The sequence below is a fragment of the Hippoglossus stenolepis genome, chromosome 8 (genome assembly GCF_022539355.2).
Source record: "Hippoglossus stenolepis isolate QCI-W04-F060 chromosome 8, HSTE1.2, whole genome shotgun sequence".
Taxonomy (NCBI): Eukaryota; Metazoa; Chordata; class Actinopteri; order Pleuronectiformes; family Pleuronectidae; genus Hippoglossus; species Hippoglossus stenolepis.
Window position 1 is genome coordinate 6,968,955 of NC_061490.1, and position 27,830 is coordinate 6,996,784.

The 27,830-nt window shown below is 40.9% G+C and overlaps 1 protein-coding gene across 6 annotated transcripts in view; it reads right to left on the reverse strand.

The window, feature by feature from the left end:
• Positions 1-6,950: 6,950 nt before the first annotated feature.
• Positions 6,951-27,830, reverse strand: part of adgrb1a (adhesion G protein-coupled receptor B1a) — a 156,235-nt gene continuing 135,355 nt past the window's right edge. For 2 of the 6 annotated variants that reach the window (XM_047340994.1, XM_047340991.1), the window contains 8 exons: positions 20,451-20,549; positions 16,658-16,829; positions 15,051-15,146; positions 14,882-14,921; positions 13,423-14,078; positions 11,677-11,712; positions 11,296-11,454; positions 6,951-9,014 (listed from right to left, as the gene is read on the reverse strand). In XM_047340994.1, the coding sequence (XP_047196950.1) occupies positions 8,820-9,014; positions 11,296-11,454; positions 11,677-11,712; positions 13,423-14,078; positions 14,882-14,921; positions 15,051-15,146; positions 16,658-16,829; positions 20,451-20,549 (1,453 nt within the window). In that variant the 3' untranslated portion in view covers positions 6,951-8,819. Of the gene's footprint in view, positions 9,015-11,295; positions 11,455-11,676; positions 12,512-13,422; positions 14,079-14,881; positions 14,922-15,050; positions 15,147-16,657; positions 16,830-20,450; positions 20,550-26,381; positions 26,442-27,830 lie in introns of those variants that run through there. The other 4 variants (XM_047340992.1, XM_047340993.1, XM_047340995.1 and 1 more) reach the window with 4 other exon arrangements.

Genomic DNA, 27,830 nt, shown 5'->3' on the forward strand with positions numbered 1-27,830 from the left:
TTAATTCTTAAATTTCTTAGTATGTGTTAGTAGCAGGGATTTGTACTCACTCACCTCAAAGTTACCTGAACACTTTCAGTGTAGCCAGCTAAAGGTGAAACAATTCATTTGAGCAAAATACTAATCAACATGCTCACATTGGCAATGCTAATATCCCGATGTTAAGTTGGAGTGTTAGCATAGCAGAACAAAACAAAGTACAGTGGGGGCTGGTGAGAGTAATATTAGTTTTGTATGTATTTAGTCATACACCAAAGCTTGGCACAAAAGAAACCTGTTAGATAAATCTTCACAGGATCATCATAATTAATCCTCAGGGGAATGTGGATGTTTGTACAAGATTTCATTACAACCCGTCCAATAACTTTAGATATTTTACTAAAAACCACAATACCTCATGGTTTATTAAAACCCCCTCTGTGGAATCAGGTATGTTTGCAAAAAAACACATGAAAATTCATCCAGGTTTTGAGATATTTAATCCAGGCTAATGTGGTGGGAGAGACTTTGACATCCATTCGACCCAAAAACACTATTGCAAACTATTCAGATTCTACATTCCAACTGCACTGAGTGTAAATATTAATTTTATTAATTTGTTTTTGCCAATCATTAAGTGGTCATACAGATGTGTACAAAAAAAAGGTATAACCTGATTATGAATCATGGCTATCTATGTATTCACAGTCCATAGATCCTTTCTTATAGCGCCACTGCTCTTATCGTACAATGTGCATTTCATCAGGCAGTTGAATGCTGAAGCTGAAGCACTAGCTGGCTGTAAACCTTTGGTTTTGCAGTTAATAGCGAAAGGCCAACATACGACAGCATGTGTCTCTGCTGTGTTCGTACTTCCTCATCTTGAGTTTCAGAAGTCCTGTCTAATCAGTTTGCAGCAGGAGATGCTCATAACTGCCGAACATGGGACTCATAAAATGGAAGCTGCAAAAACAGATGTCCTCATGAATTAGTGAGGCACCCATGAAAAATTAACGGATGACCTAGGACATAAAGCCAGGGGGCATATGCTCATTTAATTCTTCCTTCGACATGCATAATAATGCCTCCAGTCATTGTTTTCAGTGTCTGCCCCTGTCCAGCTGCAGCAGGGCTGTTTTTAAATGTGGCAAATTTATAGTGACAGAAAAATGTGTCCATCAAATAAACAACAGGCTCTTGGACAAGTGGCTCCATCAGATTTACAGCTAGATGTCTGAAAATTGGTTTAAAATGTTTTGGAAAATGATACGTTTGAAATCCATGGCCACTGTGAGCTCCAGATATGTCTCAACAGTTTACCTGAAGCAGACGTTCCCTGTTGAGCACCAGTGACAGATTTGAGTATGGGCGCAGGGGCGGCTGCCGTGGGCAGCATCTTGCTGGGTGCAGCATGAGAATGGTGATATTTGAGTAAAGTTTTTTTTTTATAATTTCATTCATACAACACTTGAATGATATCATGTCACCATGTTATGTTAATTAAGAGAGCAGCTTTAAATTTGGTGACACATTTACCTCTGCCCTTGATGATGATCTGAGGGGAGGTTTGCTTTGTTGCATTGCCACAATTTTCAGGAAAGATAAGGAGACTTAAAAGACAGGCTTGCATTCACAGGTGCTGATTTCTGTCATGGCAACAACATTTATGGAATCACTTCTTATTTGGCAAGTTGTCATCAAAGTAAAAGCCCAATGTTGGTTTTATTTCTGCAGATCGAGCTGAATTACGGAGCTTTTACTTTCAAAAGTTGTGAACTTAGTTCAGAAGATTGTCGATTACTTAACAGACCTTGGAAGAGGACAACATGCAATAACTAAATCACTATATATATATATATAGTGTGATTGAACAGTAATATAGAAAATTCTGTTTCATTTAATGAAAAACATTGACAATAAACCGGGGAGGATAATCACAAAGTTTTCTAACTTCACTCTGCACCATAGACTGTTGATAAAAAGCTCTGCACAAACCGTCCAGCACACAAACAATAAAAAGTGACGGTATATTGTAGAACTGTTTGAGGAGGAATCATTCATGACAAGGAATAATTCAGAAGTAGCTCCAAAGCATTAACACATGCAGGCCAACAGGCAAATTACAAAGGGCAGTGCACTCATGCATCATACAGTGCATTCTCCAGAGTGAACCTAAAGTTGAAATAGTGGTGGTTCCTGCTACATGAGGTGTTGCCAGGACCACATTTCGCCATGATGACACACACAGAAACACACACGCACACACACAGAGACTCAGAAGGTGAAAACAATGCCAACCCTGCTGTCATGGCTGGTAAACAACATCTCTCTGAAACACATTCAACTGGGGATGATGTGTCCACATGCTGCACTCATTAGCCCAGAGCTCAAACAGGGCTAATTCTAACGATGCTCCAGCTGTGTGGCTTTGAAGAGAGTGATATAAAATAAGAAAGTTCACCCTCACCTTTAGAAAACAAAACCAAAAAACACCTATGCCCTGGGTACACAGTGAGACTCCTGACTACAAATGCAACTTCCTGTTTTTAAATTTATACTTTGAATTGTTTTATAATATGTGTGTGTAAATGGTCTGTTAGAAAAGGTCTGTCGGCACAGTGGTCCGGAGCAATTTGGGGTTCACTAACTTGACCAAGGGCACTTCGGAAAGCAGAGAAATTGGGGATTTAACCACTTTCTGACTTTCTGCTGTGGACGACCCTCCTTACCTCCTGAACCACAGCGGCCCTGTGTATGAGTATGTGTGTCAGCGTCTATATAAATTGAATAAGAAACAAAAGCGGCATAAACTGACAACTTTGAGCATCAACTTCAGACATGTTTGGACCCATGCAGCTCTCAACCAAATAAAATAAACAATGGCATGAAAATAGCTGGGACTAAACACATCTCAGATTTTTTTTTTTTTACATCATACTTCATCATCATGTCATCATGCATCTGTGACTCTGCTGGAAAAGAAGCCAGAGACCTTTACAGATTTTGCAGCACTTTGTTTGGAATAGTAATGCCCGTCATGACGGCTGTGTCAAACACACACCCCCGTATTCTCTTACCACTCATGAACTCCTGACTCATGGTGTAATCACTGCATGAACTGCAGTGACTTCACTTGAGTTTCCTCACCTCAGAGGCTCATTCTGGGCAGCGGTGCCGTCACTGCTGTGGTGATGTAGCGTGATGAGAGATTGGCCTGTAACATTATTACTTTCCATCCAAACACATTAACCTCATGTCGTTAATTAGACCATTAACAGGCATTAGCCTCACTGGTGCCACGTCGTACCAAGGCCTGACAATAGCCATTAATGGACTGCTACTGCGATTACATTCGCTGACACTTGTCTCTGATCTTTTCAGCTGCTCATCGGACTCGGGTGTGTTTCGGCAGCTGCAGGCGATGGAGGAGGACGAGCTGGATGCTGATGACCAGCAGCTGCTGTGCAGTCCTCCGACCTGAACCTCCACACAGGCTGCCACCATCCAAATGCCAAATGAGCTCTCAAAGGGACATAAAGTGCCCTGTGTCTTCATCAGGACAGGAACAGTCTTTATGTAGTGTATATATATATATATATATATGCTTTGGTAATTTAATGTACATTTATAGCTACATTTAAACAGTGTATACATGGATTTCTATTGCCCACCACTTCCTTCTGCTCCTCCATAATTCACAGAAAATACTTTTTTAGTATTTATTCAAAAACAAACTGCCCAATTTTTCCTCAGCTGGGAAATTATTCTGCTCCAATTGCACTGCTCCAAAAACATAAACCAAGAAAACAATTTTACAATATACTTTTTATGTGTATAGTCTACAGCAGCCTAGTTCCTCCAACTCTATGCCACAAGCACTTTGTTTGTTTTAAAAAATGGGCTAGAGTTTGTACAATGCACCACGTTATTGGCAAAGCAAGTTGTGTTCACTGCAACTTTAAAATAACACAATGGCTCATGAGATTGTTTCATAATTCAAACCTGCTCAAAACTGTGAGAACCAATTTGATAACTCAATCACTCAACAGCCAATGGTGCACTAATTGCAATGGCTGATCATGGTGGTGGATCATGATCATGGTGGCAGCTGATCATGGACTATGATTACCACAACACTGCTTATAAACAATACGCCTACTCACATATTCTCCCATTACTGTCATTAACTCCTTGAATCGTTTGTCATTGCTGCTCCCGTCATCTCTATCAAACATGTTCTCATGTATAACTACTTTAAATATTGACACACATCTCCATTATGTTAAAAACTGTTTCTTCTTATCAATGTTGTAAATAGTGTAATGTTGTTCATGCGCTAAGCTACACACAGCATCTATGATGACTTAATGTAACAGTTTATATCAACACATTATCCAGGAAAATGACATCCAAGAACTCACTGACTTCACACAACTTAGTTATATCAAATAATTTCAGACATATTGCATTGCAGTGTATTACATTACTTGAATCAAATATAATTATGTTCAAAAAATTTGCAACACATTAACAAATATCTCCTGTGATAATACTAACATGATCTTTGTGTGTATTGGTCTGTGATTATGTTCCTATATTGTGGTGAATGGTGCTGCGTGTCGTTGAGTTATAATTAACTGGTACCAGGACCCAAGATGCGGAACTGAACTGGTAAATTTTATGGTAAAAAAAGTGAGTAACAAAAACTGAAGGTGGATTTAAACAGGCAAACAAAAACTGCAGATGACCAAAAAGCCGAGTCCTCTAAGACTGGAATGAAGCACTGTGGTTTATAAGCAGAAGGAATCAGGTTTGGTAAAAATCCAGATCATCTCAGCTCTGCTTGATAATGAGGAGGGAAGACCCAGGATGGGGGATGGGGGAGGGTGACCGGACAGCCGCGCCCTGGAAAACAACTCCGAATAAACAGGGAAGGGGGAAACAAACAGCCAGGAGAAGGGAGAGAGACAAACGTCCAGATCCTAACACATTGTTGTCTTTCAGTTGTCTGACTGTATGAGACACAATACATTTCTGGAAGGACAAAATACACATCGGTCTATCAGTGCCACCACTCTGGCAGGACCACCTTAATTGCCAGATATTATATTTTTGTCAACAGCTCCTTGCTGAGCTACCATATCTTACCAGAATAAGACGATCACAAGTTTTTTTTTTTTGATTAAATAAATTTATTAATGATTGTCATTGTAGTGTTGCTTGTGAAAACTAAAGCTCTTTGTGATCCATTATTAAAATCTGGCGTTATTCCCTGAACAATGCTGCTGACTCTCACCACCTTTTTTTCCAGGGCGTTAGACCAAATAGATTTTCAATTAAGGGGTGTGTGTAGTTTGGCTATTCACACTTACAGACACTCATTTCTAATTATACAGTCGTCATGTAAGTTTTACTCCTATTTGTATTTCAGCTGCAACAGAGGAAAAGTCTTGCAACAGAGGAAAAGCTCGGACCTGGGACATCACAGCCCTGCTGCTAAGCCTCCGGCGTCCATGTCGCGACAACTGACTAATGACTACTGGCTCAACATGCGTTGTCATAAGAGAGACAGACAATTTAAAAAAAGACCCACTGTGTTGATCTCTTGCCAGACTTCCTCCTGTGTAATGGCAGAATCAGTGTGTAGGAGTTGTGCATGTGTACATAACTGGACTTTTACCAGTTACCATGGCCTGGAGGACTTAGAATCTTCACACATCACATGGTTTAGTATTTTGGGTGTTAACAGATTTGCTCACCTTTGCTCTGCTTATTTTATCAATAACGAATAAAATACAAAATGCAACAAATAGATGTCATTACAAACATAGTCAAATTGTAAGAATTAAACAAGTGAATGTTATTCTAGTTTTAATCTCACCAGTTTTCCCTTTTCAAAATTTAATGGTGTGTTAACTAATTCAGAATTTTGTTAAATCATCACCTAATGAATAATTAATGCCAAAACAGAACTCCAGTGAAGTTAAAGAAGATAAATATACAATCCTGTTCTACATCTATAATGCATACATCCTCAGCAGAGCAGTGTCAGACCTACAATAAAACCACAGAATTAGCTGTATTACGAACCAGTGCTGCTGACCACCAGGTTAATTCTCGATGAGGCTCATTTGTCATCAGTAGAATTCAAAACAATGCCTGTCACACAGTTACTGACTTCATTTGTTATTATTTGGACAATATGGCTGAGCGGCTTTCAACAAATTTGCCGTTTATATCCATGGCTGTCTCAACAGGCCATTTCAGTGATGTTGTTGTATTTCCCTACAATGAACCTTCGATAAAAGCTGAACCTGAAGCTCTTAACTTAAAGTGCAGGATGATAAGACTCAGCACTGGTTTAAAAGTCTCAGTATGACCTCAAGTTAAGGTCTTTTCACTGAATAGATGTAACACAAACATAAATGTTGAAGAAACAGTTATTTTAGAGTAATAAACTTGTTTTTTGAGAGATGAGAGAACTGATTGATATCAGCAGACACAGTCATTCTGCTTCTCATGTTGGAGTTATGTGTTAGAATCACGTCATGGCAACCAGTGAGCTGCAGTGACGTCTAGAGCTTGTGATGTTGGGCTGGCAAAGCTCACAGGTCCAGTGCACAAGTTTCCGAGCACTCACCCACGTTTTCTGCTGGCACGATCGTCATAACCAAAACCAATCCCAGTTTGGGGACACACAACATAGCTGGCTTTCGTGCTTGTGCCACGCTATAAGGAAATAATATGCTTAACCAGTTTGATGTCAAACATGACTTGAATTTGCATTAACGTGACCTTCACTTGTCTATTGGATTGAAATGCAGTTTGATTGGCTGGTGCCTGAGCTGCCAGTAGAGATGTTGAGGTTTTCTCAACTTTTCTACCACAACTGAACTGAAAAGCAGTGGGTGTGAGTAAAACCAGAGTTGATCATGTTTGTATTTCACTTGAGAAAACAAGAGGACTGATGCTTTATTATATAGATATGTTTTTTTATTAGAAATAAGACACATTCATTTTGTGCTCTGAAAACTGTACATTAACAAAGAGTCAACCCCAGGAAAATAAAAAGGGGAGTGAGGGGAGGTGGGGCTATGTGTGGCAAGGTGGGTCACACATCAGGGGGTCTGAGGTTGGCGGTCGGGGGTCGGTGGTCAGGGTTTTTTTCCGACAAATACAGATCTGAGGGAGTGACTGGCGGTGATATCAAAACACACAGTTACATTGCGATACAGAACACTCCTATAGTCCAGTAACCTGAAGGGACGGGGGGGATGAGAGGATCAGTATCAGAATAATTATGTTCATATTTATAATAATGATAACAACTATCCCCAAGCACAGTAAGAAAGATATTTATAGGCTAAAATCCATTCTGTAGAACTCTGAAATAATTACAATGCTGTACATCAGGACTCCAAATGAGCCTTGTGCTTTCTCTGTGTGCAACCACCATCCCTCTCATAAACTCTGCCTTGTATTAAGCATCACTTTTAATCATCAAACCATAAATATTTATAGATCTATGGATCATTTACAGACGGGTGACAAATTTAAGGAAGAAATCTGAAAAATGAGTTGACGACAATTGCCCCGACCTCAGGGTGGCGGGGTCAATATGGCCTTGACAATGACCAGATCTCAGGGTGTTAGAGAGCACCCTCCACCACCATCCACACCAAATGAGGGAATATTCTTTGGAAGAGTGGTGTTCCATCCCTGCAATGCAGTTTGAGAAACTTCCAGAGACAGAATCTACGTCGACTTATCCTTTAATTTGGCCCCGTCTGTACCTTCTATTACTCAACATACATATACACACTCGCACGCAAGCACCTTTTTCCTTAGCATCTTGGAAACACTGTCCTATTTTGCACTACTGTACCAAGCCTGCTTATACATCAAGAAACAGGATGCACTGATGTCCATGTTGTCCCTCCATGTGTGGCTGAGGTTGAGGTTGACGTTGAGGGCCGCTTAGAGCGCAGGGCCCAGCGGCCCGCTCACTGGCGTCTCTGAGGTCTCTGTTGATGAGGAGGAAACCTGCCAATTCTACTCAAGTCGATGTCTTCGATTTTTTTTTTTTTCTCCATCCTCCCCTCTGCCTGTTGCTGCAGGGCCAACCTTGCCCCGCAGGGATCGGGGGATAAAGTCTTGGAGCCAAAAGAATTGGCGAGAGCTGTAGGAGGGGAGGCGACAGCATTGAGGGGCACATGGATGTATGTTTGGCAGTCTGCCTCCTCAAACCCCTGTTCAATTTTCCCTTTTGAGATCGATGACAAAGAAATAGATCCAGAGGCATCTCGAGCCAAGTACAACTTAAGCGTTCATCAGGAGAAAGAGAGAGCGGAAACAGCAATACTCTCAACAGTGGAAAAAAAGAGACATAATCATGATTATTACACTGTAACCATTTAATGCAGGGGTAAACATTGCATGATTACCTTTGCTGTGCTGTTTATTACATGATGCAGATACAGCAGCTGAATCAGCGGCTTTGGCAACCTGTCTCCCATGTAAGCCAGCATGGTATCTGAGACCATATACAAGAAGATGACGAGTATTGTTTTGACAGAAACACAGTCCAAACGTCAAATGAAACGATAGAGAAAGACACTGTGTTCCCATTCTCTCTTTTTAATTGGTTGAATTGATTTTTCGGATATTGTGATGCTTCTCTCTCCTCCTCACCCTTCTTCCCCCTCACGCTCCTCGCAGTGGGCTTCATCCAGCCTTTGAGTATAAGTACAGAGCAGGGCAGTGTATGTGGTGTGTCTGCTTGTTTGTCGGAGAGCCGTGGAAAAAAAAAAAGAGTCGTACGTATGAGGCCATTATCAGGGTCACACCTCTGTCTGCAGGTCCATGATCTCCTGACCCACCAGAGGAATGGTGGCACTGGTCTTCTCCCACTCCACCGTCTGCAGCTCCAGAGGAGAGGCTGCCACTGTCTCCAGGTCCTTCCTCACCCAGGATGGGGGGGAGTGGGTCTTCCTGATGCCCTCCCACGCCCTCTTACTTGGGGTCTGCTGCTTGTCCTGATGAGAGGAGGATATAGTGAAAAGGCTTGTTTGTCTTAGATCAAATCTGTGATGTATTTCAGTTGTTTTGGTGGAACTACTTTACCTCATGCTGCCTTAAGAGGAAACAAATTTCAGTTTCTTGCCAAGAACGATAAAATCGCTGCCACTCTCTGTGTTGAGCACGGATCTGTAGCCGAGCTTAGTATAAAGCATGGAAGCTAACCTCTGTCTAAAGTCCAAATAATGCATCTACCAGGACTTTAAAAGTGCACAATTTAATAGGTTTAATTTGGATACCAATTGAAATGTACAAAACAAGTTTTTTTTCTCGTGAATTTTTAGGCAGCAAATTTTCTTCAATTTGTGGTGATCAACACGAGTTTTCGGTTCCAGCTGTTGAGCTAACTCTTGGCAAGAAAGTGGAAACAAATATTTTGTACTGTTAAACAGTTTGACAAACCCAAATAATATAACGTAAAACTGGTTCAGTCTATAAAATTGAATATGCAAAAAGCTAGCATGCCAATAAAGATTGGGATAAAAATATGATTGTGGTTGATGAGCTCATTTTCAAAACACATCTTGTACCCAGAGTGGAGAAGATGATCTCTCTGCCTCTTGTATTATTATTACATTCAATGTTCATATATCTATATATAGATATATCTATTGGATATATAGATATAGAGAGAGAGGTAGAACCTATCTGACTGTGTACTGTGTGTCAAATTCCTGTAGCCTTGATATGTTGGACGTAAGGTTGACCTTAAGCCAGAGAATACCCTGACTCCAAAGCTGTGAAACAAATGGAGATCGAGGGATTTTGCAGCAGGAGGAAATGGGAACTGCTGCCTTGGGATGACTGCAGCTACAAAGCCAACATGTGATTTCCTGCTGTTGATAACTAGTACCTAACAAATCAAGTCTCAGCCAAGTTTCCCCTTGTTTATAGTGGAAAAAAGAAAACTGCACGAATCATTTTTTAGCAAGAAATCACCTCAGCCATGTTGCATATTTTGAATCTTAGTGGGAGGTAGTCTTGTTCAATCCTGCAACAACGTCAGCTGAGTGGCATTCTGTGCTTTTTTGAGGTTTGGACAGGATTAAAACTCACTAGTAAAATAAGTAACAAAATCGATTGTTTCATTCTTTGACCATTCTATTGCAAAATGATTGAGGATGTTGGCTAGTGTAATATATATCTTCAGCCATTCATAATTTCAACGTACATTAAAAAAATAAAACATTAGCTATTGCCTCATCACGTTGTGTAGATTAATTATAATATATTACATAATGCTATAATCTTATATTATAGACGGCCCTGTGCTGGCAATCCTGGTTCACTTTGAGCTTCTGGACCCCCGTCAGTACTTGTACTTGGGCTAACTCTGGAGCATCATTCAAACCGGGTTTGGCACAAGTGTGGCAACCAGACTTGGGTTGAGTAACCTCTTCTGGCCTGATGGTTTTGGGCCATCATTGGGCAAAACCACCTTGGCTACCTGGGTAACCACATTGTTTGTTTTTAAAGGAGGTAATCCTTCTGAACTCACTCAAATAGAAAAGTCCCAACATTGAAAACTAAAGTGTAAGTGAAAGTATAACACTCATCTTTGCCTATGCACAAGATATGTTATACAATCTTAAAGGACAAGAAAGCCATGCTGTCCTTTACCACTGGTTCTCATGAGTCTATGTTCATGTAAAATGGCATCATGAGCCTGTTCGGCATCTAAATAGAAAATATATCAATAACATGCTCAACTTATTCGCTCAAACTTAACATAGGCTCATGTTGATGGTTAATGAAGCATGATTGGCTGGAAGAATATGTGAGAAGATATGCCTAAATGCAGATGTAGGAGCCATATTTTACGACCCTGATTATGTTAGGCAGTGAAATACCCTTGACTGATTAAAACTACTCATTCTGTGTCGCAAAATCATCATACATTATGAGATATTGTTGATCATACCTTGCAAAGTGGGCAAAATTATAAACAAGTAGGATAATTATTGTACACCTGGCAATGCTGATTCCAAGTGATGCGGTTTGTTTGGCTTAGTTTGGAAATTGCAGTTTGTATGACTTACCACAGTTAAGCCTCTAGATTCTCCCCACATCTAATTTCTTCTAGCACTGGCATTGTAAGCAGATGCAATTTTCAAAATGGCTGCATCTATTTAACAACCTACTCAAGTGTTGTGATTTGTGCTAAGTAAAAAAGGGGAACAATATTCGAAATAGGGGAGGGGGGGAGGGGGCAGAACAGAATAAAGTCAAACTAGTTACACTCATGTTGGTCTTGTCACTGCTGGCAGAGGACACACTCCATCTTTTGGCAGCTTTGGCGTCAACAGGTGGAGATTCTCTATCCTTGTCTGCACTGTGAATCTTCCTGTTCAGGTCCTGAAACATGTCCTGGTGGCGTTTCCGGGTGTGCATTATTTTCTACACAGGGACATTGCACGTTACGCACAAGGCAAACAGCACAGCCTACCATCAATCCTACTTTACCCCCTTCACATGAAATGTCTTTAATCTCAACACTACAGTCCCGCCCAAAATTTTTGAGTCATGAATATATGCAAACATCTAGAGGTCTGAATAGCTTAGAGACATCAGCTTTTTGGTCTAAAAAAGCTCTGTAGGAATCAAGAAGACTAAAATTACCTCAAAGTCAAGCTCTGCATAGCGTGATTTTCGTCTCTGGGGGGAGATGAGACAGAGAGATTAAAGATGTGTCCTGAGTTCCTTATTTTTTTTGTAAGTGTTTCATTGTGTATCCCCACATCAGCCAGTCAAGAAATGGTGTTTCTGGGACTCAGAGAAGAGGAGTGAGTCATATGGGTGGAAACAAGGTTTGCTGCTGGTCATTCTGACCCTGTTGGCACAAGTTTGCAGTTAACAGATTGTGACCGAATGACCTTTAAGTCCTCCGTCACAGAGTGATGAAAGAAAACCTGACCTTCAGGCTGCTCGGTAGCTGTGTCAGCTGCCGCCTCACACGGCATTATGGGATTGTGTTTTGCCCCGAAGTGAAAAGACACCAGCAGGCAGATGTCCAGGCTGCTGTGTGCTGATCACTGAGTCATCTCAACTTGCCATTGCTGTCTGAGCGAGGAGCTGAGTGAAAACTAACCTTTTTAAAGATGCTGTCCTTACATGGGGCCAGAAAATGCTGGGATGCTTTTCATGATCTAGCCTTTGCCATGAATGTAATAAGTTGGCTTGTGTTTAGCATCAGAGAGGGGATGACCTCGGCATACAAGAAAAGTCGGACAGCAGTTCCCTGAGGAGACCTATCTCACATAACGGTCAACTATTCAGTTTATCTGTGGCTCAGTTGATCAACTCTGATCAGACTTAAGCCCGTGGCTCCATACATGCCACATATATGATTGTAGAGCAAGGTTTTAGAATCTTACTATGTTCGCTAATGTTTATTGTATGGATGGCTGTAGTCCATGCAAACTAATAGATGATGAACAAAAAAAGATTGATGTCCCTGTATTGAGAGAATGATGAGAAGAAAGTGATGTTTACCAACGTGATGCTACTGTAAATTCTCAAACAAAAGCAAGTTAAAAAATCACATGGAATTATCTGAAATGTATCTTGCATAGTAAATTCAGCATAGCATCATTCCATACAGCACGAATTCCATCAGTAGGACAACAGAGTCTTGAGACACTTACTTGCTGTTACTGTTAAAAAGAAATACCTTTTTTTTCTTTCACTAATTTATTACAATCAGTTCCACCTTCACAGCCACTACCTGTGGAACTCAACACTTCCTGCAGATGCTTCACTTTAAAAGCCTTCCAGTAAAGCATCATGTCTGTTACTAAAAGAAGCTTCGCAGCTCTAGAAACAAGAGACATCAAGAGAGGACGTATCTCCCTGCCACATCCAAAATATCAAAAGGCAACACCTTACTAACTTATTAAGTTTCACAACAACTTCTTTCTTACATTATGAATAAAATTGCTACTCACAAGAGATTGCAATATATTAGTGAAAAAAGGTACGTGTTAAAAGAGAACAGCAGAGTGGTCAGTGGGGCCTGTTGTTGTACCGATGGGATTGGTGCATTGAAAATTCATATTATCTTAAATCTAGGCATTGTCAGCAAAAGGTATTAATATATAATTTCTACAACAACAGATCAGAGAACAGGGAGATGTCTCACTAGAATATATTAAATAAATATCCTCATAATATGGGAAATTACAAATTAAAAACCAAGTAAAGGCCTGGTTCTGAATATAGCTGCGATCAAAATATTTGAGAATTTATGGTAAGTAGTAGCAGTACAAAACAAAACTGTACATGCATGTCACATTTTAAATAATAGGTATGAGGCTGACGATGCATTACTGTGACAACAATATGCAAATTATTTGAGTGGTGTCTTACCTCCAGTGAGCTCATGGACAGCGTGGAGACGGTTTCACTCTTAGACATCACACCAGAGTTTCCGGAGTCTCCCCCATCACACATGATGTTCGCCACATGGGAGTCTCTGGGCTGCAGGTTGTGTGCAGGTGAGTCTCTGTCAGAGCATGACACACTGACCTGGTCGGCAGGCAGGGTCTTCAGCCCAAAGCCAGGCACTGGCTCCCCGCTGGCAGAGTTGGCCAGGTGGATGAGCCTGGTCTGAGGCAGCTGCTCAATGCCGATGTTATACTTGGCCGCCTGCTCCTCTTTCCCCTTGGCTGCCTTCAGAGTGCCCGTGTTGTTGGTCGGTAGAATGACGTATCCCGGACCTTTGCCAGTGCCCTCAGAGCTGCTGCCCTCGCCGTTCCCCCGAGGCAGCTCTCCGTCCAGCTGCTTGAAGAGTTCGCCGTCGCAGATGTAGATGGATTTGGCGCCTGGTAGCTCTGTGCTGATCCCCTTAGCCGCGCCTTTCTCCCTGCGCAGCGTCAGAGTGTGACAGTTGTAGTCGGCCACGTTCTGGAGGTGAACCTTAGCCATGCTGGCTGGCATGGTGTTGAAGTTAGAACCCTTCTGAAGGGTGAGGGTCCCAGCCGAGGCTTTCTCCTCCCCCTGGAGAGACGAGCGCTTCATAGTGCCTGGTGGCAACAGAATGACAGAAAACCAATCTGAGATGAACTGTTGGACCGTGGCTGGACACCTGCTTGAGGGTATGAGTGTCTGTGAAATTAGATGTGGTTCCCTACTGACCCCAGTCCTTTTCTAACTGTGATTTATACTGTGTCATTTCAGTCAATTCAACACATTTATACAGTAATATGCACTATGCAAAACTAGATTTTGAAAAAGGTCTTCTAAACAAAACCGGGCCTCGTCATATGCATGCTGCTGGTGCCCCATCCTCCACATAAACAATCTCTTTTTTTCCCTGCCTTTTCTCAATCGGGCCTGTCTGTGTCTCAATAGCTTTTCTTCTCCAGATGCTTTTCTTGATATCCTGTCTCGAGAGATAATCAGATTTTCACTCCCAGCAGATATCAGAGCCGAGCCAGTATCTGATGTGGCACTGTCGGGTGGGACTTAATTATACAGCTGCAGTGTAGGAGACTCTGACAGCCCTATTTATCTGCTTATAACTGCTCAGCACATGCTCATCCCTCTCCCATCAGCCTGGACTAAACTGTGTTGTGCAGCAGTAATGTGCTGTATCTCTTGTCAAAACAACTCCTTGGTGAAAGGAGGCTGCTGTGATGCTGACTGTAAGACACAAGTGCAGAACTGAGGGAGAACATGTCTCACATCTGTTACGACAGCGCTGGCGAATTTGAAGTGGTGAAAAGAGGCACAAAGAGGCATCTGTAGCTTTTTAAACAGCGGTCCCCGAAGTCGGATCAAATCCACACACAAACACAGAATCAAACTCACTCAACCCACAGCTTACCTGATCTGCAAGCCATATCCACGTCTTTCTCAAAGTCAGTCTGAGGACAGAAAACAGTAATTATTGTGTCAACTGCACACATCCTGTCAATAATTAATAATAGTGGTGATAGCAATTTATCAATTAAAAGCTGAAAATAACCACAAAAAAAGCATATCCACATCCTTACCATGAGCTGAGCATGGCCATTCTGGAAAGATCCTCCTGAGTCTCCGTTTGCGTCCTCCTGCCGGTCCACTACACGACACTTCACCGCCTCCTGAACCTGCAACAAACCACGACATCTTAGTACAGGCTGGCAAATGAAATCCTGATGTGACTTCTTTAATAAATACGTCAGTTTGCAAACACTGACTGAGGCGCTAAATGTATTAGATCGATCAAACTAATTTATAGTTTTGGGGCCTTGGACTTAAATGTCCTGGTGGAGGTCAAAGTCCTGCAGAACTACAATGGTCATGGACAACAGATTATATATATCATTAAAGTCATAAGGGTTTTCCACATTGGGAGTTGTCATAGTCATCTGCCCCCACAGCATTCCCATTCAATACATTTTGACATCACATACTTCACAGACCACAATCATGACCCTGTCGCTTTAAGGGGAAATTGGAGCAAATCCTTAAGATTCATTCTACAATTTGATGCAGTTTTACTTTGCTGTTCTGTTGTTTAAAGTTGCAATTCAAAGATGTTTCACATCCACCAGTTCAGGGTGATATTGTTCCAGGAGGAGCGAGGTACAGGCAAAGAAAAACTGCTAAATCGACAGGAATAAATAAGTGAATGATAACAGCAGGGTGATAAAGAGGACATGACTATTTTACTAATGTAGGAATTTTTATCAACGTGTGTATATATAGACTTTGCCAGCACAAGACAAAGCCTCACAAGGATAAAAGTGCTGATGGCAGCACTACAGATAAAAACAAGGGTCTTGAGGATCATTAAACTAAAATTAGTTCATCTTATTAGGAGCCTGAATGCTAAAGGAATGTCACAGCCATTCAAACCTTCAATGATCTTGTGGGCAGAATTCACATTTTAGCATGTGTAGGTGGTGCCGGAGTTCACTGACATGTGCTTGCTATATGTGTCCTGATATTTCATGATCCAGTGAGTTTAATGGCTAAATAGACTTTTGGCTGCGAGGGATTAATCAATAAAACAAACACTAGGATGCACTTTTTAGGGCTAAGGACACTCTGGACAATGGCACATCATGACCATATTGATTAAGGGATCATTTGAGCTGTTGGTAAAGCCAGAGGCAAGGTCTAGGATTTATCAAAATCCTTAGTAATCATCCCTTCAGGATCCTACCCCATCTTCAAATTCCAGCTGTCAAGATATCTTGTTCTAGACGAAGGTAATGTTGGGTGAGAGGCGGGGTACACCTCAGACAGGTTGACAGGGCTAATATTACGGATACAAACAACCACCCACCCTAACATTTACATCTACAGGAAAATTAATCTCCAACTCAGATTCCGCTCCAGAGTCAGAATCAATAACCTTCACACAGAAAACCCCCGGTCTGTCGGCAGGTTCGGACCCGGAACCTTCTTGGAGTGACGTGAGAAATTTGACTTTGCAGACAAAACAACTATTCAAATGCTGCCTGACTAATTAAACGTAGAAGTGACCTGCACTAGTTTTTATGGAAACTTCAACAAAATACCATCATTACACAAAAGAAAGCATTTACAGTCCCAAACTAAATCAAGAAGAAGTGAATTCATAGGGCATAGGGTCAGTGGTGCAGTGAGGTACCTCTCTGCGCAGGATGCAGTGCACCATGACAATGACAAAGCCTTCCAGTGAATCAAAGACGGCAAAAAGGATCTGGAAGAGAGCAGAGCGCCGATCGGTGATCGCGAGGACAGCCGACATCCAAGTGAGGGCCAGGAGGGGCAAAACCACACAGGAGCTCCACAATGACGCCCTGCAGGAGGGGAAGGGAATTACAGTCAAGGACAGCAGTAGTAAATCTTTGATAACATGACACAGGGAAAAACCAAAATGTTTCCTAACAAGTATGCTGAAAAAACATAATTAGCTATGATTAGTATTTTTTCTAACATTCTATGGCAGTCTTCAACAAAATTCCTGTCCATAAACTGGATTTTTTTTTGTTAATCAAAAAATGCTTTACACAATCTCAAACCAACATCCTACGTACCCTTATATAACTGTCCACACTATTAGCATGTGTTAGCAGCCTAACCATGCATAAATACATAACATCACAACAAGTAATTGTGTTACTCTCACATACAAAAACATACATCCATTATCTGCAGATATATGCTCATAATTCACATATATTACATGCATGTATGTTTAAGATGGTTCAGTCAAACCATAGAGGGTCTAGTGCCACAGAAAAGAGAGGAGGAGCGAGGGTGAGCAGTGGGGGGAAAAAAAAACGAGTGTAATGAGGCTGAAACAGAATACAAAGACAAACAGAGGAGGCAGAGCAGAGAGGGACAGAGAGAGAGAGAGAGAGAGTCTGGAGAAGTGTCGTTCCCCCTGCCCATGTTGTTGGTCTCACTTTGCTGCTCTGACAATTTTTTCTCAAAATAACCACTCAGATTCTCTCATCAAGCCTTTTCAACAGGGGCTAAATAGATTTTCAGAGGTGGAAGAAGTACAGAGGACTTTTACTCAAGTTTAATTGTGTGGCACATGCAACAATAAAGCAATACTTCCTTATAAGCAATTGGTTTTACTTTGTCTTGTAATGTGAAGTAGCTGTCAATGAAACTTACTGGAAGGAAGTTAATGGCTCGTGAGCTGCCACAGTGTTAAAAATCCACGGGTCATGTTGTTTGCCTCACACTTTACACAGAATGTAAAACTGAAGACAAAGACCGAAGGAAAGTGTTGTTCTGTTTTTAAAGTAAGAGCATGTTACTGACTGACATTAAGTGACTGCTGCGGAGTGTATATTAATGTGAAGGTCAAAGGGAATCATCAATAATATTCCTCAGATTCAAACAAAGGCCTGGTTCCTTCATAACACATCATTTGACCTTTGATAAAAACACCACGATGTGGCTGATCTAACAACAGGTGCTTCACGCTTCAAAAGGGACACATGAAATGCTTACGACATTTGTTTTTGTTAAAACATTGTTTTTTTGACTTAAACTGTTAAGTTTGTTAAGAGATCAGTATATTATTGTTGCTAAAATGACAGGATATGTTTGAAGCTTATTTACTACAATTTGAATGCTTCAAAGAAAAAATATCATTGCTATTAAAGTCTATTTGTCAGTTTTATTCAAATGCTACTTTGCATAATACACTTCATGTTCTAATGCAAATGTAGTTTGTATTGATGAATTAGTCTGCAAAGTAAAATGTAAAAACGATACATTTAAGTAAAAGAAAAAGCGAAATAAAATGAAAACGAGGAACAAAGTATCGGCATTAAAAACTATCCAGTTACTTTCCACCTCTGGTATTAAATTGGGCTATTGTAGCATTGAATGGGTTTGCTGATGCTGGCCACCGTTTCTTCACCCTGCCCACAGTGGCACTCAGTACCACGACAATTGCTTTGTTTCGGTATGAAATTGATCACGGATAAAGAGGCTGGAAATTGTCAAAACAAATCAGTTAAAAGAGCAATTCCACTTATTTTCAGTCTGGACCTTGTTTCTGAAATACGTCATTCGTCACAGCACTGTTCTCTCAAATAATCACCTTCTGTCAGCAGTAATGAGAATATTACTGACTCCACTATTTTCCCACGACATTACAAATTTGAGATCTCCATGCAAGCGTGACACCAGTCATGACATGTAGCATGTGTTCCACTGATGTTGGCCAGTAGAAAAAAAAAAATCTATACAATACGGATTTAAAGCCTGTATTCAGAGGCTGACATTAAAAAAGTCATGACCCCTGATGAGAGCAGAATAAACACTATTATTCAAAAGGTACGACTGCTGTATTGAGACCAACCAATTCTATTTAAGAAGAGATTCAAGGTTGGTAAAAATGTAAGGGCCATGGTGGGGCCACAGGAATGTTTTATATCTTTTTTTATTTGAATGTTTAATAGTGCTGGCTTTTGTGTTTTGCTATACTGATCTACATTTAGGGGAATCTCATCATTGGAAATAGGTAGGTCACAGGAGTGAAACAGGATCGGGGCCTAAAGAAACGTAGTCACAGGATGAGGTTGGTGCCAACACAAGTCATGGACACGAGATGGAAGCAGAAGAAACATTATTGGAACATTTTAAAATGTTGCCTGGTGTTTTTAGATCTGCCAATAATCATCCAGACTGCACTAGAACATGTATATTATCCCCAAAACATTAAAACTAAATATGGACCAAAGTGGCAGAATCACGTAAGACTTTAGATATAGTCTACGTACAGTATACATCCTTGTGCAATCATTCTGCACAACTGCACTGAACTCCAGTAAGTTTCTATACAAACAATATACCTGCAGTGAATTTCTATTGCGTTTTTTTAAATTCTCTTATCAATCATTCTGACTGTCTGATGCTCTTATCTTATCTTAACTTAGACCTTGGCGATTGTATTTAGATTATCATTTAAAATAATGTAGATACTACACAGGAGTGAAACAGTTTGTAGAGTAAAGTTTACAGGGACTGAAATAAAGAGATTTTTATATTTAATAGTGTTTACTATTATATTTAGATCTAGCCATCTCGTTTAGAAAGAAACCTTAGTCATCATAGAAATAAATATGCATGTGTATAACAGGATTAGGACTAAAGGTGATGGGGCTACATACACAGTACTGCCATACCCAACCAACATGTGAAATATTTACTGCAGTGCTATGTAGCTGATGCAGTTTTTAATACACGTTTCTGTATATTTCTGTGTATACGGCCTTCATGAGCTATGGAGTACTCACCGATGTGTGTGCAGTGCATCACCAAAGTCAAATAACAGAGTGTGAAGTGAAATGATGTGTATTCTCTGTTAAGTCAAAGCTTTGCAAAACATGAAGTAGCTATTTAGATGTTGTAGATTGCAGCAGAGCAACACTCCAGAGGTAAAAATGGGCACAATTAACCTCTTTCTCTACGATCAGATTCTATCAGCGCTATAGTTAGAAGTAGAAAATGAAGGCCCAGGCTGAAAATAACAGAACTAATCAATCTAGGCACTCAGATCACAGCAACACGCACACACACACACACACACACACACACACACACAGTGCTTGATGTCCTCTCTGCATACATAGCCAATGCCTACTCAACATCTGTTCTACTGAGCTCTGTCACTCTGATGATCTCTTCAGAGAAACACGCGCACACAAACTTCTATCATCAACCACATTTGCATTATTAATTACATATATACAGTTAACACAGTTTCTTTAGAGGAGAAGCACATAAGCTTCAGGCGTCTCTCATACTGAATGAAGTACCCCCTGTCAGGGCATCAGGGAGAACAAAAAAAATGACAAGAGGAATAAATCAAGAAAGGGAGAAGAAGGGAGGCGTACAGCAGAGGAGAGAATAGAGGTAAGAAGAGTTAAGGAAAAATAATTAGCGGGACTAACATGGCGTTACTGGTAGCTGTGGTGGAAACGTCAGCCGAAGAGATAACTCCGCACTTGGCACATTTGAGCGTCATATTGTACAGTGGCACTGTCATCTGACTGCAAAGTCAAATTAACACGCTGTAACATACACAAACAGATACAAATGCACCTATACACAGACTCGCAGAGATGCGCGTGCGCAGATGAGCACGCACAAACAGTCACGCAAACAGTGTGTCACAGTGGTCTCGCACAATCTCTCTCTCAGGGCTACCGTCCAGCTGGGAGTTCGGTGTGTGTGGTCTTGGGTTTGGGTGAGTGTGATTCAGGGCACAGGGTAGATAAGGCTAAGATGATGTGTGACTCTGGGACTAGAAGATTTCATCCATTCAACCTTTTATCTGCTTGTGATAAGAAAAGATTTCACGCCAATGCCTAATTTCATCTATTTCATGAGCCTGATGAGGATTTACAACTCTGCTGCCCTGATTATAATGATGTGCCAGATGTGCCCCACCCTTGGTCATGTATATCTATGCTACCTGCTCATTGTAAGTTATGCGAAGCTCAAATGCAAAGATTTACCTACACACAAACACACATTTTTCTTTTATTTATATATAGCTCTGAGGACACACCTTTACACCATGTGTTCCCTAGACCCTTACCATAACCTAACCATCACAAGAAAACTATGTCTGTCACCAAACCTTACTCTTACCTAACTTAAATCTATCTGTAACCTGAAACTTGTGTACACACACACACACACACACACACACACACACACACACACACACACACACACACACACACCAGGCCATATCAGCCATAGCAGTCAGCGTTTACTAAGGAAAACAACCTTCAGTTCTGATGAATGTGTTACATAACATCAGTACATTCGGTGCTAAGTAAACCATCTTCCCTCAACCAGCCTCTCCCATAGAGCTGCAAAGTTATTACAGAATCCTTTTTAGATTAAAACATTTAATCATTGAGCTTAGTATTCAGTACTGAGCACTGCTAACAATGAGTGCAAGGAAAAGATTACACTTTCATTATCTCACAATAACCCTCCGGACTCTGACTGAATTCAGCAACTATGGTGTAGAGTTTTGTTTCCAACTGTGACAAAGTATTTGGAATTTTTTCCAGCTTTGATTTACAAGTGTGGCTGACATGTTCTCTTCCAAAGGGGAACCTGCAGTAGGGAGAAATGCTGCTGGAACTGGTTGTTCCCCAACATAATAACTATTCTAAGATCCTTCTGCTAACTCTCTTCATCTAGATCCATCTGCTATGTCGCTTGAATAACAGTCGGTATGTGGTCGGTATATGGGACTGACACCAAAAACTGATGTTTACTATTGATTTTCTAGAACACTGAAGCATATCAGTTTCAAAATTCCATTATAGCTGCAGTGCTCGCAATATCTCAGCATGACGCCCCCAAAGTCAGCCCCTGGTCTGTTATTCTCACAAATGACAATAAGCTGCAAAATGGACCTAATGATGATGACTGAAAGCTGTTGGCTAAATTAGGGTTTTAATGAGTTCTCTGTAGATTATGATAGTAACTTTCTTTATGCATTTTACAATAATTATACAAATGTAGAAAAATGTAGATAATACCATGTATGCCCCAACACCACTTCAGTTGTCCTTATGTCAATTATTTTCCTTTCCAACGCCCAATCATCCAAAAGTCCATCCTTCAACCCTTCTCACACCATCAGGGTTCCATTTATAGCTTTATGTACTTGTTTGTCTTTGTCATGTGTTGCTTGACTAAGACTGACTACGACGCTGGAGTTATTGACAAGTAATAAACTAATCTGTTACGGCATGGCCTCCTGCTGAACAGCAAATAAAGCTGAAGAGAAGAAGGAATCAATTTTTTTAGCCTCTGGACGCCTAGATTAAAAAAAAAAATCACATGATGGAAGAAATTCAATTTCAAGTAAAAGGGCAATACAACTGCTAAATGTACACCGTAGGCAGTGATATTAAAAAGCAATCAACGGTTCTGAAATACACCATTTCCTCGGACCTAAGTATCAGGAGGCAAAAGGTGGGTGGTTGGTGGGGAGGGGAGAGATGCATTACGCTTAATAAATAAAGATCTATAATGGACTAGCATCATATTGGTACAATCTAGTCCTTAAGTCAAACATCAACCTTCTGTTCATGTTACAAGATGTTCTGCAGCACATGGAATGCAAGGAACAACCCATCTCATCTAAAAGCTTAATGTCTGATTAACCTACTGCTGCAACCTGTAAATACACAGGCGTGATGATTGAAATAATTTAAAAGTTTATTAAGGAGGAAACAAACGCCAACATGAATTGGAATTAGGTCTCTCTTGGCGGTTCTAATTTTCTTTGTGTATTAGCCTCTAAATGTGGGGGTAAAGGAGACTGCAACAAGGGGGAGACCCAGCAGTGAGCCCTGTCTCAGGGGTGAGAGCTGACCTGCCTGGTGCAGATGCTGCCGCATTCTAAATTAGGTGTTGCATAAATTAATTAGCTACATTAAACACGTTTTGCATTTGAAACACAGAGAAGTGAATGGGCGGATGGTGTTGGCTCATCTTCAAAAGGGAAACAAGTCATTCTTATTTATTTTCTGGCCAATCTCAGAGACAAAAACAGCTACATCACCACAGGGTCGGCACAAATCACATGAGACCTCATTTCAAACCAGTGATATCACGTTTAGATTACAAACTATCGACAAGCCAGAGCAGCCACAACATATTGCATCTGCAAGTTGGATTTGCATTCTTAACTTGACATGACCCCTGAAAAAGCTTGAGAGAGATTGCGACTGCATACTGTGAGCAGTAAGTGGAGGGAAAGACACGATCCAAGGTCATTTGGCCTCATTCACCAACCATTCTTAAGAAACTTACAAAGTTTACAATGTTTTCTTATCTGGGATTTGTTCTTATACATAAGAACAAAATCTACGCACACTGAAGAGCACTCTTCCGCAAACTTGACAACTGACATGCTTGAGTAAAATCATCAGTTATTGTCCGTTCCTGATGGGTCGGTCAGGCTCAGGTCGAGTATCCACAGATGCTCATTTGAGGGTTCACCTGCACTGCTGTGTTTCCAATGCTGCGCTGCTCCAGATCTGATAACTTTGTGCAGCTTCCTTTCCTCTTCCCTTCCCCCTCTCTCTTCTGTGTTTCACAATATTTATTTTGAACCCGAAATCTAACTTATTTATTACTAGGGTTAGGGTTCAATTATGCAAATTTCTACAGATACATGGACTGCAGCGACATTGTTGGTGAAAGCTGTATCGTTGTTTGTGGTATTTTATGTCAACTGCTGACACTACAAAATATGACAACTTTTTTACAGTTTGAGTCCGATACGCTGCCATCTTTTTATTTTTCGTTGAATCACTCCCGGGTTCTTTGATGTTCCTCTCAGTTTCTGGGATTTCTGAGTTCACACAGCACTGCAGTCTCATGCCCTTTTATGAACATCGGCGGGGCACTTCCCTATGCTAATTTGGAAAAACAGACATGCGCTTTCAACTTACAAACACATGACATTCAGTGTTGTTGTTGTTAAAGACAAAAAGTTTGAAAATGTAGAAACAATTAATCTGACATTTAGATGCGTTAGTGGCTAATTTAGTCTCAAAGTCTTCTCTTTAATTCCAAACTCCCAGAGTGAGTTTCAGCGGTTCCGTTGCATTGTGGGTAATGAAGGTTTTGATCCTTCCATTTCTAAACTGTGCACCGTCATGGCAGTGCAATCTTATTTCCTCTGCAGGGGGAGCCCACATGGTGGTGGCCCCATGTTGTTTGTGGCTGATAATGACCAGACCCCATGGGCCCTGCCAGCAGGCGCTTATCTGGCATATCTGCGGCAGTTCTGGCCCTCATTTCCTCAAATGCTTTTTGCCTTGGGGGACCCAACCAGTACATATTTCCCCCAAAATGCCACTTGATGCAGCAGGCTCACCATCAGAGAAAAGTTGAGGAGCTCAGATACAGTATCTGAGAGGAAACTAGGGTAGAACAGCTACATGAGGTGGTTGAGCATCTAATCAAGATTCTCAGTGTGGACAAACAAGCCCAGCAGAAGAGACACAGGAGGGCAGAATACACTGAGTGGTCTACGTGGCCTGTGTGCCTTGGTATCCTCCTGGGACAGGATGTAGTTGATAAAAGTGGCAGAACATGGTTACATGAATATACACCTGGCAATGTATCACTTATTACACCTGATAAAAAGACCCATTGGAGTATTCTCTACTTCACTTATTTTGTACAATGGCCAGGATTGTTGTAGCCACTAGTCATTCTGTTTCAATGACGTACTGTAGCAGCCACATTCACAGCTGAAGAGTTGACAGCTGAAGTCCAGCTCTGAAACAGACAAGAGACGAGCAGATGATGGAGGGTTTGTGTCAATCTTAAATCAAAATGTGTGAGAAAAACATTCTCAACTCAAGGTCCACTTGGCTGTTTTCTCACTATTACACTGCCAGCGTTTACACCTCATGAACACAACAATTACTATCAGTAGCATCAGGCCCATTCAAACTGGCTCCTTCAGATTTTCTTGTATGCATTTATTATTATTACATATTATTTAAACTGTAGCCCGGCTGCCTTTACTGAGAGATGTGCACCCATATTGCCCAGTATGGCAAGCTAATCATCATATTGCATTCAATATTTTATCACTAGTCAATGTCAATCCACTATACTGTAATATATAATAAGTTGGCTTTACTATAAAAAAAAAAGTATGGAAAATCATAGCCTTAGATATTTTAAGTAAATTTAAGTTAAATGAAGTTGCTGAGTTGAAATAAGATTTTATTTAGGCCAACTTATTATATATTTTACAGTGTGCTGTCCATCTTTCATTAGTTGTAACTAAAGACAAGATAATAATTGTCTTGTTATCACATGATGTGAGGTTATGATATCACGCCCTGACGTTGAGACCTAGACAGTCAAAGCGACGCAATTTCCATCAAGGTTAGTGAAAAGGTAGACTAGGGACAGATGCACCTCAACTTAACAGGACTGTTATTTTACGACATCAAGGAGAGAACGCAAGTTTACTTCTTATCCGCAATTAATTGACTTCATTCACTTAAGATGAAGGGAACCAGGACTCTTTTTCTCAGTAATTTGTGAAGGCCATGAAATCTATGTTGTATGCCTTAGAAAAGACGTGGGCCACACCGGCTTTTCAGAGTGAGCGTCTCTGTTGCCAGGTTCACAGTGTCTATCCTTTTACCTTCCAATGGTTAGAAATCTGTCATAGTGACTGGAAACATTATTCCATACGAATGGCTTCTCTGGCTGTCCACCATGAACCTTGTACTCAGATTACTTTGTCACACACACTGTTCTCAGGGTCAAGAACTGGTTTCTAGGCTCCAGTCCAAAATCAAGCTGTTTAAGTTGAAATGTAAGAAGGAATTATCTCTTTAACACCACCATCCCATTTCAAATTCACTTGAAAGAAAGGCAAATTAATCCACGCAACAATCTCACCAGTGCTTAATGTCAGACAATCTGACATAAGTACGAGTTACTGCATTAGTAGCAGAGTACACACAATATTGACTACCCACTAACCTCACACACACACACACACACACACATTTCCACACCATTCAAAAGATCTGAAAATATTAATATTACTGCAACTAGCATTTGTTATTATTAAAAAACTCGCAGTTGTATTAAAAGCGTACCAGAAAGGGTCAGAATCTGAGGCACTAATGTGTTATGTCTATCCAGCTAACAGGAGGTATTGGTCAATAGTGAAACAGTGAGGTAAATAAGCAGGGGAAAAAAGTAAGCCAATCAGAGTTGCTTGCTAGAGGATTCAGCGGTTTTGGTGATGGGCAGGGCTGGTAGCCATACGTTAAGAAGAGGGTGGGATGGGCAGGTATTTTTACCCAATCACTGATGACATGGGAGGGGGCTTCTGAGACTGAAGTTTTCCTGATTGGAGAGCCCTGAGTGAGAGAGAGGGGATTCTGTGCAAACTCAAACATGACATTTCAGACAGCAAAAACAAATACAGTAGAACAGAGAAATCATTGGAGAAAGCAAACATTTTTTCAGAGAGAGAAAGAAAATAACATTTGAATGCACCAACAATGCCAATGGAGACAAAACAGCCTGCGGGGTAAAGGGAAGCAGGGTGCAGGTGTGCTCTGTGCTCTGTGCTCACTATTTCTGAAAGCTGATACTGACAAGCCAATGACATTTTTAGGCTCATGTCACCAGTAGCCAGTGGCATGCCAAAAATGTTCTTTGCCTAAAATCAAACTTCAATAAAGTGCAAAGGAAAGTTATCAAAGCATTATTAACTGAGAACATTTACAGGTGCATTGGAATTGTTTGGCAGCTTGTTTACTGCAAAAGCAAAGGTCAGATGAGCCCATTCAGTGTTTAGAAGAGCGTAAAGTGGCAGACAGCCAGTGAAAACAGCCTTACTCAAAGGCTTAGTGTTAGCAAGCAAGCTAGTCAAATGTGTTCCAGGGTTTTCTAATGTTAGAGGTAGAACAGGTTTAAAACCTGGTAAAACCACAGGTATGAGAGTATTTTTAAGCTGCTGTGTTGAGCCAGAGGTTGTTGGTCAAGAAATAACAACACAAACTGCTGCAAAGATAGTTTACAACATTACATTATTTAACACACTAGCCCTCAAATTTTCAATGGGTGTGAGTAGCTCACATACACTGGCCCTGGCTTTCACGTGTTGCCTACTTGACAACGGACTACTTCACTAAAGCGATCCTTTGGGTGTTAAACCTGCATGGTGGTTGCCCCACATTCTTGTTTTGGCCCCTCTGGATACATGGCTGCTGTTACAGCTTACAGACACCTCCCCTACCAGGTCTAGCAACACTTTTTCCAATTTCAGTTCCTGTCAACAGTTTAGCCTGGGTTTGATTTGCCCTGGCCGATCCTATCAACAATGTTATCAACAAAACAACTGAACACACTCTCCAGCAATAATGTGCATTTTGTGGAGGTATAGGGGAGAGGTATTTAACACTAAATGCAATATAGTTGGACTACTGCAAGTTTTTGTGCATCACCTGCTCACAACTGAAGCTTAATGTGCACACTCTCCAATGTCTGACTTGCTTTGAATCAAAGGAGGCTTTGTCAGGATAACTCTGACTTTATCTCTTTAACTTCGCCGATCTCTGAATGACTTATAAGACAGTAGATCAGCAACCAAAAAAGATTTTTAATGGAAAACTATGGTTTATTACATCTTGGGGTTCAGAACTATAGCTCTGGTCATTGGATCCATTATTTCTGATAACATTATCTTACAGCTTTATCACTGCAGTCTGCAATCTCAGCAGCAACTGTGTAGAGAACAGTGC